The sequence below is a fragment of the Diplotaxodon limnothrissa genome, linkage group LG6 (genome assembly GCF_057381915.1).
Source record: "Diplotaxodon limnothrissa isolate DT_005_m linkage group LG6, D_limnothrissa_male_GT1.1, whole genome shotgun sequence".
Classification (NCBI taxonomy): domain Eukaryota; kingdom Metazoa; phylum Chordata; class Actinopteri; order Cichliformes; family Cichlidae; genus Diplotaxodon; species Diplotaxodon limnothrissa.
Genome location: NC_140601.1, coordinates 26,272,622 through 26,283,421, shown reverse-complemented (window position 1 = coordinate 26,283,421; position 10,800 = coordinate 26,272,622). Strand labels below are relative to the sequence as shown.

Sequence of the window (10,800 nt, the reverse complement as noted above, 5' to 3'; positions counted from 1 at the left end):
GCATATGCTCTATGTCGTTTTCTCAAAAGAGTTTCTTTGTAAGTTTTTTTTTTTTGTATTTTTACTGGTTATGATATGACTAAATATACTGATAATCATACATGTGCAAATAGACAATGGAAAAGTACAATGAAACAGAGAAAAATCATTGGATTTATCAAAAAAGTTCCAATAACAACAACGTAACGGATCATTTACTAAATAAAATTTTAGTGATAAGACGATGTAATCAAAAGCCAGGGTGAGGAAGTGCTTCATAGTTCGGCCTCAGATCATTTGATAGATTGTTCCAGTAGCTCGGAGCATGAAAACTGAATGAAAAAATCTTTGGAATGCCGAAATCATTCCCTGAAACATTATGTATCTCAGGGGATGTGATTTAAAAATACATTTGTAGGAAGTTCTTAAATTAAAGAAAAATATGAAAAAAGGGAAAAATGATGACATTTGACTTGTGAGGATATTACATCATCTGCTTTAGAAAAAGATGCTCATCACTGATATGACTTGACTGCTGTGATCATACACAGTACAGTCGCTATCACATGTTTTAGTTGTATTTAAATCTGCTAGATGCACAAGAGCTGGGACAACTGTGAAAAACTGAGAGCGTTACCTGATGTCTACATGATATTAATTAAAAGCCAGGATGCGGCAGCAACGAGGAACTGTGTCTGCTGCATTTCCTGCCTCCTCGGGGATGTTATCACAATTGTTTTCTCCAACTGTGACAAATCCACAAAAATCCACAAAAATGGACACTGGACGAGACACTGAAATTACATGGCATGAAGTCCAAAACAAATCCTAGACACCAGGAATAACGCTAGACTACGAAGCACAAAGGACAACAAGGTCACTCTGCACCACTGGATCTGGCTCACTACATGACAAATGAAGCCATTCTTTGAGATAAATATGTATATACACGAGTCAAGTGATATGTGTGTGTGAAAGTTTGGTTATCTACACAGTATTTAAGATGCAATATGGTTTAGGTCAAAGCTGCAAACTCCAATACCTTTTTTAAAAATATACAAGCCACCAAAGCCGCACTCGAATATATCGCACAAACAGAAAACTGCATCCAAACCCGCGTGCATAACGCTGTGCGTCCAACACATGGGGGTTGTCTAAATTTATCTCTCTATATGCTGAAATACGCTGACTGACACTGTGCATTGGGCCGCTGGTTGGTGTTGGTAAGCCATAGCCGTGCACTGGATCTCTCCAGGACCTGGGCCGAGATGGATCTGTAAATAGCGTTTGACTGCGGTTTCGAGTGGGACTCTGCAACACTCTAATTAAGCTCTGTCGCATAATGAGGCTCACTGCTGTTCCGTGTCACTCGATTAGTAGGTTGTGGTAGGCTCAGACTATAGTTTGGGGTTTGTGTGGGTGGGAGATCACATCTGGGGCAAGGAATATAGAAACATAACAGCAATGGCAGACCTGGCAACCTTGATGTTAAAGAGGCAGCCCTGCAGTGGGTCGTCTGGATTAAAATCCAATTAAATGTTAAGGATATTTTATAGAAATCTTGTAATAGCACCAGTTTGGACTTTCAGGGTTTGTTGTATTATTTATACTTCAGCGATGACGGATCAGGACTTAAAGGAATTTGAAGGGGATATATAAGACTGGTAAACAAGACAAGTATATAAAAAATGATTAGTTTTGCCTTAAAAAAAAATTGCATTTTTTGTTGGAGAAAATATTACTAAATATATATATATATATATATTGTGGAGTTTATCCAAAAGCAAGAGAAAGGAAGTATTTTGAGATCTCTATTCAGACATTTAACTCAAAATTGATCTACAGGTCGTTCAAGTTCTTCAAAAGTTATCTTTAACTATTTCTGATGAGTTTTTTTCTTTGTATGTGAAAAATGCATATTTGCACACGCGCACGTTGTGGAGAAAACAGCACTTCCACAAAGAGTGTAGGGAATAATTCATCCATCATTCTGTCAACATATGCTCGTACTCACAGGTTTACATGTGTTGCCATGTACTGTACGTAATGTCAAATGCCAGAAATGTTTGTGGCTGTGGCTGTTGGATGAGTTTTTGGACTCTGTGCCAGGAGCTGTTTGGATGTTTATGTGAGTTTTCATGATAAGTGGAAGCGGAAACGGTGACATTTGATTCCCCAGCCAATCAGAGGATTATCTCATTGTGTGGGTCTGGTCTGACAAGAGAGGTGGACTACAGTATATATTGACCTCGACTTGGGAGAAAGAAACAGAACAAGCCGTCAGAGGAAAGCAAAGAAGAAGAAGAAGAAGCTGTAAAAGAATCGAGTTGTCTACAAGGAGACACTAACTACAAGACATCATGAAGGCTCTAACTCTCCTCTCCATCTGCGCTCTTCTCTCAGTGTGCTGGTCCATGGGAGGTAAGGACAAACTCTTGTTAATGCTGTGAAGCTGAGAATCGTTCTCGACCTTTTTAGGGGCGATGTGAGCACCTACAGTACGATTAACGTATGCCATTGTTTGTTTTCATCAGCGGTGGAACCCGAGGTTGTCGTGGACCCCGATGCCGACACAGCTGCTGATGTTGCACCTGCTGACCCTGCCGCTTCTGATTCCTCCTCCGCTTCCGACTCCTCTTCCTCCTCTGAGTCCGATTCCGCCTCATCTGACTCTTCCTCAGACTCTTCAGCATCCGATTCATCATCCTCAGAGTCCTCTGAATCCTCTGAGTCCTCACAGTCTTCAGAGTCCTCTGAATCTTCCGAGTCCTCTGAGTCCGACTCCTCTGCATCAGACTCTGGCTCTGACTCTTCTTCATCATCATCGTCATCCTCATCTTCCTCAGAGTCAGCCAGTTCTGAGGGTGGGTAGCAGATTTGTTTGATAGAAGCTTTGCATAGTTTTAGAATTTAAACGTGAAAAAAGTAAAAGTCTAAAGTTGCAATGTTTGACTCTTCAGCCAATCCAGTGGTGATGAAGAGAGATCTGGCCGCTGTTCTTCTGAGAAGCCGAAGAGCCGCTCCAGCTGGTAACCTCTCCCCTCTGCAGCTGGAAAGGTACAGCCGTTTTCTTTCACTTTGCAGTTTCTTGCTACAAAAGTCAATATTCATAAGTAAAATGCGGTACATACATGCACCATCTAAAACCATTTCTCTCCACCACCCTTCAGCCTCAGAGAGGTGTGTGAGCTGAACGTTGCCTGCGACGAGATGGCCGACACTTCCGGCATTGTGGCCGCGTACAACGCCTACTATGGTCCCGTCCCTTTCTAAGTTAAAAAAGATCTCTGTCATTCATATGTGTACTGTTTTTCTGTCATTTTCTTATGCAACAGTGCAACAACTCCCCTAAATCAGAAGCAGAACACAAAAACCATGGTTCAGAACCATGCTATGATGCTACACAGAGAATTTCTTTAGGCACAAATTATTGCACAAGTGGCCAGCTATAGTGGTCCTGAAAGAAACTGCCTCTTCCAGGCTTTCAGAGAGAGGCACATGGAAACACAAGCCTGTGAAGTATGTTATAGTAGCCCACACAAGTTTTAAATTATTCTTTTCATCTGTAGTGTAATGCAGTGAATGGTGCTACAAGTGCAAATGTATTGTTTCGTTTTTCTTTTTTTTTCTTTTGATGTACTGATGTTTTGATATTATGGATAGTCTTACTTTAAGTGGTAGTTCAAGTGAGTAATGGATGTAGTCGTAGAGGTAGTGTAGTGTTAGCATTGTGTTGATAGTGGTAGTGTACACTATGTGTAAAATGCACATCAGTTATCTGTTATGACTGTAACCACAAATTGCCTCTGGGTTTGAAAATAATAAATTATTTTGGTTTTTGTCAAATTGTTGCATTGTCCTCATGAATTTTTAATTTTAGTTCCTGATCTAAGAAAACAGAATGTTTGGGGGGATACTCAAGGTTTGGCACTAAAGGGCACTGAACACATGCTCCACACTGATATATGTCAGATTGTTTAATATGCTAACTTGTGAGCTAACAGCAGTGGTTCTAGTCAGATAAAGCACTGTGAGATCCCAGCTGCAGCTTGAAGATGAGCAGCCAGAGCCGTCAGTTGTCAGAGGTAGTTAGGAAACCTTATGAGACAGATTCTCTATTGTCATTATGCAGTCACATAATGTAATTCTGTATGCTAGTTCTCACCTTAAAACAGACCGCATTACAACATACATACAAATACACAAATAGTACATACAGTAGACAAATAATTGGAACTGAACAATTGAGGTGATTCAGATGGATTTGCGCTGAACTATTACACATAGACATGCGTTGTGTCTTCAGTATCCTCTTCCTCTTCTGCTTTTCCTCAAATGCCTTGTGCTTCCTTTGATTACCATTAGATGGCAGTGTTGGTCAATCAGTCACCTTAGCCTGTAGAAGTCAGGACTTTTATACTCACCGGCCACTTGTTTAGGTCGACCTGTTCAAAACCTCATTAGTGCAAATATTTAACCAGCCAGGGCATTTAAGCAGGTAGAGTTGGTCAAGACTTGACAGTAACACCTGTAAAGGCTTGCTACAACCAAGGTGTGCAGGGTAGTCTATCTGAATACGGCTGCTGATTATGTCCTTCCTTTGATGTTGAGATGGTTTTTGGAAAGGATAGTGCATCATGTCACAAAGCTCAAATCATCTCAAACTTGTTTCTTCAACATGACAGTGAGTTCACTGCACAGAGTCACCAGATAACAGTGGAACACCTCTGGGATTTATTGTAAAGGCTCACATCATAGATGTGCAGCTGACACATCTGCAGCGACTGTGTGATACTATCATGTCAATGTGGATTTTCTATAATAGCGTGTTCAATATGTACAACAAAGAATAAAGGCAGGTATGAAGGCAAAATGGGGGTCAAAACAGTACTAGCACAGTGTACCTAATAAAGTGGCTGCTGAGTGTAATTCTGTACTAGTTTTATAGGTGATTTAAGAGTTTCCAAAGATACAAGATATGTTATTCTGAATTTGGGATTAATTATGTTCAAGACATCTAAACTATTTTTCTTCTGATGGACTAAAAATACAACAAACACACGCCGTCACACAGATGTCATAATATTAGTATGTCTATCAAAATTAATCTGATCTGCTGTCACCCAATGAAATGGGTGCCAGCAGTGTGTGTGTGTGTGTGTGTGTGTGTGTGAGAGAGAGAGAGAGAGAGAGAGAGAGAGAGAGAGAGAGACATTTCCATGGCATTACAGTTTTTTACAGACGCTAGGACACATTTCTCAATACTTAGGTCACTTTTGCAAAACTCCTCACACAGTGAGCACAACAGAAGTCTATGTGGGCTAAACTGAGGATCAGTTATCATTGTTTTGGCACAAAATGCATTCAATGACTACATCTCTCAAATTTCATGAATTATTTTCTCACTCAGATACAACAACTGCCAAAAATCTTTGTACAGGACATTTTGCATGTGCTTACATACTGTTTTCAAAACTGTTAAACTTATGGCCAAAACAATAACACAATGCAAAACTTGAAAAGACAGCAAAATTCAACAGCAATATTTTATTGAAACATATTTTAAATCTAAAAATGCAGTTTAACCAGCCACAGCTGATTCCCATTGTAGATGAACCTCTACACAGGTGTTACTCCTTCAATTTCATTACAAAAGGAGACAACTGCTGAATAGGTTTGTTTTGTGACGTAAACATGGACCCAGCCAGAAATGGAGAAGTGGCTGAAAGAGGAAGAAGAGTGGCTGGGAGGGGGCGAGGAATACGTATGCGTGGTGGAAGAAGAATAAGAGGAAGATCAAGAGCTGTAGTCTCAGATGAGATCAGAGCTACTGTAATTGATCATGTAGTAAATCATGGTCACTCAATGAGAGAGGCTGGTCAGAGAGTGCAGCCAAATCTGCAACGCTCTACAGTGGCATCTATTGCTAGAGCAAACCAACAGGTAACTTGTATTCTGCAGGGGCATTTGCACATTTCAGAAGTAAATAAGCTTTTGTGTAATTGTTGTTGCATTTCTGCTTAGGACTCAACGGTCACCTCACACAGGAGGGAGAGGACGGATGTTCACTGATGTGCAGGAAACTGCCATTGTTGATATGGTCATCAGAAACAATGGGATAAAACTCACTGAAATTAGACAGAGTCTTGGCAGACAACGTTACTTTTGCAAATATTCACAGTGTAAGCGTAACAACAATTTCTAGAGTCCTGAAAAAACATCAGGTCAGGATGAAACAGTTGTACACTGTGCCTTTTGAGAGGAACTCTGAACATGTCAAGCAACTCAGGAACCAGTATGTCCAAGTAAGATCAGAATAAAATACAGATCTGTTTTTGAACAAAACCAAACACACAAAGACAATTATACAAATTTACTACTGTAACAGCTTATGTTGCCATGTGGATTTATGTTAGAGAGTCATGGAGATTGAAGGCAGGCAAACACACCACATTTTCATCTTTGTGGATGAGGCAGGTTTCAACTTGGCCAAAGCACGGCGACGAGGGAGGAATGTGATTGGGAAGAGAGCCACAGTGAATGTCTCGGGCCAGAGGGGTGCCAACATCACAATGTGCGCAGCAATATCCACTGATGGACTGCTGCTACACAGACCACTAATTGGGCCATACAACACTGAACGGCTCCTTGCGTTCCTGCATGATCTCTATGGAAGGGTTGTGCTAGGTGAGGAAAGGGATGCGGAGAGAAGGAATCAGCCAACATTTATGATTGTATGGGACAATGTGGCATTTCATCACTCCCGTGCAGTCAGAGTGGTTTGCAGCCCATCCCAGAATGGAGTCTCTTTTCCTTCCACCTTACTCTCATTCCTCAACCCCATAGAGGAATTCTTTTCCTCATGGCGGTGGAAGGTTTACGACCATCATCCACATGATCAAATGTCCCTCCTGGATGCAATGAATGCTGGATGCCTGGACATATCAGCAGAAGATTGCCAGGGATGCCTAGGTGTATTGCTCTAGATGACATTAGATGTGATGTGGATGAGAACCTGTGGCCAAATGGAGAAGACCGGGTTGATTAGCATTACTATTGTATGTGCATCAGTGGATGGTGTGTATACAAATTCTTGTATTTTGGGATTACTTGGTGCAAAAAAATAATACATAAACAAATATTAACGAATTCTGCATGATGTCTGATTCATTCCAGTAACATACATTGAAATTATAAACAGATGTGTCCTTGTTTTACACAAGAAAACACTGTAATGCTACATGTTGTTAGTGTTTTTTAGGTCATTGTTTTGTGGGTGACAAAGTGTGTTTGTCGGCTGTCAACCTTTGCTAGTGTTCTGGAAGAATGAGTTTATTTGAGACCTGAATAAAGTGTTTTGGTAGTTGTAGTGCATTTTGAATGTGAAATGAACTGCTTTGCCAAGCTGACGGTCAGATAGGAGGATTGTGTGAAGAGTTTTGCAAAAGTGACCTAAGTATTGTGAAATGTGTCCTAGCAGCTGTAAAAAACTGTAATGTCAGTTGACCATGTGGAAACTGTCGTGATTCCCGTGTTGTGCTTTGACACAGTTGCACACCCTCTTTATTGATATATTGATGGTGCATCTCATGTTCCCTGCACATGGCTCACTGACACGTGACAGTGAAGGTTTCCCAGATACCGGGTGTGATGGTACAACTCTACTCTAATTTTTTTAAAAAGCACATTTAGGAGAAAAATTACTGTTGACCTAAATTCTGTGCAAAACGTAGAATGTAAAGAAAATAATCAAGGAAATAGGTAAGAAATAACTAAACACATACAATCTTGTAGATGTAGATGATGTCTAGAAAAAAAATAAATAACAAAACATCAATAATTAAAACTTCACAGATCTAACAATACAGTGAACGTACAATGAGAGGACCGTTGGACAGTCATTTTAAAAAGTATGAAAGAATAATTCAATAATACTAACAAAGTTTATGATATTTTTAGACTCTATACATATGTATGTGTGTGTGTGTGTGTGTGTGTGTGTGTGTGTGTGTGTGTGTGTGTGTGTGTGTGTGTGTGTGTGTGTAGATAGATGCATTTATTGACTGCTAGTTCTGGAGAAACAGTGCTCTGTCTCTCTGTATTCACTTATTATGCACTTCCTGGAACTAGCTAAAGCCTACATGAACCACGTGATGACCTTGTATTCTGGACCCCTGCTGATGTGACTCTTACCACTGCAGGGCTCTGTCTTTATCTCTCTTAACACTTTGAACACCCTCCTTATACTTTGGTTAGCTCAGAAACAAATAACACAGATAACAGGGCTATATAGAAATGATCAGCATATAAACGGGTCAGGAAACCATACCAATTGATGAATCTAGCATTATTTTATTCTTTTTCCTTTTTAACACAGTTTTTTTTGGGAGGGACAACTCACAATTAAACAAACAAAAACAAATTGTTAGATGTGCATTCATCTAATTCCGGACTATATATTCCTTGAATACAATTACCTCTTCAATTACAAAGTTATACTACACCTTAAAACGATGTTTTAAAGATCTGAATGTGTCTTTTATACACAGTGATTTTTTTTGTCTCTGTATAAAAATACAAAAATGGGAAAATGATGAAACTAGGTAAACATGACAGGTTGGTGTGTCAATGAAACTGCAAAAAAACAAACAAACAACAAAAAACAAAAAACAAAAAAACAAGCACTACATCTCAGACTCCACAGTTAGCACGTTAAATGTTATGTTATGTTAGTTCATGACAATACAGTTACTCAAATGTCAAAAGGATAAGACTGGTGATATTCTGCATTTTTATATCCACACACAAATTGATTTAAAAGACCAAAGTCAACATGATTGAGTCTAGCTTTGTCTGTGTAGCTAAAAATTGTCACATCATGCACCACTTTATAGCGATGCTACCAGTTCTGAGGCTATACACATGAGCTAAATGTTCATCAGCAAACAATGAGCAGGCAGAAAATCATGATGGCATACTGACACAATGACACAACACAAAGTTTAGTTGAAGCCTTTGGGTTTTTCAAGTGTTTAATCATGAACCAGGGAACTATTAAAATTTAAATTCACCAACTCAGCAGGACTCATAAATAAAATAAGCATTTTTATAGCAAAATTTCAAACAGCGAAAATCAACATGTCTGGGTGAAAGTATTTGACTGGCACTGTCACAGTTCCCTGTCTTGTGCCCTGATTTACAGCAGAAAAATAGTCAAATAAAAATTTCCCTTCATTTAAATAATGAAGGTAAAAACAATTAAAGTAGCAAGCTGCTTTAAGAAATGATGATGTTCTTTATAAGGTTAATAGAATTGCACTGATGTTTGCTGCATTTATGTCTTCAGCAAGGCCAAACGGATTTGATGTTAAAATCATAAACTTGCTAAATTATGAAGTATTAGTACTCCGAGATCTAAGTCATCATAGTTAATAACCCTAACCCCACTCTAATAGTATGCTGTGGAAAAAGTAAAGGAGGATCTTTCAGGAGAAAAAAATAAAAAAAGACCCAAAACAAATATTACATATTCTGTGAAAAAAACACACATACACACATTCTGATTGGCTAGCCTTAGTGTTAGGGTTAGGTTTGGGGCCGCGATATGATGACTCTGAGAAACTAAAGTGGTTGGTTTTCATCCTTTCCTAGGATTTGCTGACATTAATATAATTATAGATTTCCACTCGTATTTCAAGGTCACTTCAGTTAACGATGTAACGTTTTAGTGCATTCGTCTACGCAGTCATTTCCTATGTTACACTACAATATGTCCATTAGTATGTTTCTTTGCATCACACACAGTCACACACATACAGTTGTGGTAGGAACTTTAAATACATCGTGGAGATTTTTGGATTTTTAATGATTTCTTGGAACTGCTTTTTCCATGGTGGAATGACAGCATACATCTTTAATGACAGTAAAAAATATCAATAGGGTGCACATGTTTGAATTTATTTTGGAATTTCTTCATCCACAAAGCGTCAAAATGACATATTTGATTAAATGTCCCTTATCAAGTTGCAGTCCGACCAGATACTTTTGGCATCCATCAGTCTTGGCAGAGTTTGGTTTAAATTGGCTGGTCTCCTGGCAAAAACCTGGCTTTTAAGCATAATCCATAAATTTGTGTTCTTAGGTTTGAAAGCCTCACCTTTAACCATCCAAACATACCTCTTGTCATTGTGATCAAACAGCTCAATCTTTGTGTCACCTGACCATAAAATTTGGCATTTGGCTTGTCCACGTGGGCAGCTGAAAATTGTAGATCAGTTGTTTAAGGTGTTGATTTTGGAGCAAGGACTTCTGTCTTGGTCAGCGCCGTCTCAGTCCATGGCAATGTAAAACATGCTTCAATTGTTCAGTTCCTACTGCTGGTTTTCCAGCAGTTTCCAGTTCATGGCAGGCTTGAGCCTTTGTGGTTTCTCAACATGTTCCTGAACAATTCCCTGTCATCTAAGGGGTGAGAGTTGGGGTCTTCTTCGAGAAGTTGGCAAAGTGGTGACAAATAACTTGTACTTACAGAGAATTGTTTGAATTGAAGAATTGAAAAAAGGCGTTTTAATAACATTGTACAACTATCAGCACAACCTAAATGAGTTTATGTATAATTTCGATCCTGTGTGGATTAGAGAAAATTCAAAATACATTCAAACTTGCACCCAGTTCTTGCTTTTTAAAGTCCTGTAAGTTGGCTTAATTCCCCCCTGGAAAAACAACAGTTAAAGAAATCATTAGAACTCCAACATCACAGTTACGTTCATGGCCATGACGAGTGCATGTAAACTTCTGACCACAACTGCACTTAAAATATCAAAT

The 10,800-nt window shown here is 39.1% G+C and overlaps 1 protein-coding gene across 1 annotated transcript; it reads left to right on the top strand.

Annotated features, from left to right (window-relative positions):
* The first annotated feature begins 2,339 nt into the window (after positions 1–2,339).
* Positions 2,340–3,252, top strand: bglapl (bone gamma-carboxyglutamate (gla) protein, like). Its single transcript, XM_085356022.1, has 4 exons — positions 2,340–2,400; positions 2,514–2,843; positions 2,940–3,036; positions 3,150–3,252. Exons 1-4 carry the CDS (start codon positions 2,340–2,342, stop codon positions 3,250–3,252), a joined length of 591 nt encoding a protein of 196 aa, XP_085212148.1.
* The last annotated feature ends 7,548 nt before the right edge of the window (positions 3,253–10,800 follow it).

What these genes read in the sequence shown, in the direction of transcription:
- bglapl (XM_085356022.1), top strand. Translation starts at nt 2,340, where the DNA reads ATGAAGGCTCTAACTCTCCTCTCCATCTGCGCTCTTCTCTCAGTGTGC. An exon ending in AGAGTCAGCCAGTTCTGAGG is followed by an intron (nt 2,844 to 2,939) that starts GTGGGTAGCAGA and finishes TTGACTCTTCAG; the next exon opens with CCAATCCAGTGGTGATGAAG. An exon ending in TCCCCTCTGCAGCTGGAAAG is followed by an intron (nt 3,037 to 3,149) that starts GTACAGCCGTTT and finishes ACCACCCTTCAG; the next exon opens with CCTCAGAGAGGTGTGTGAGC.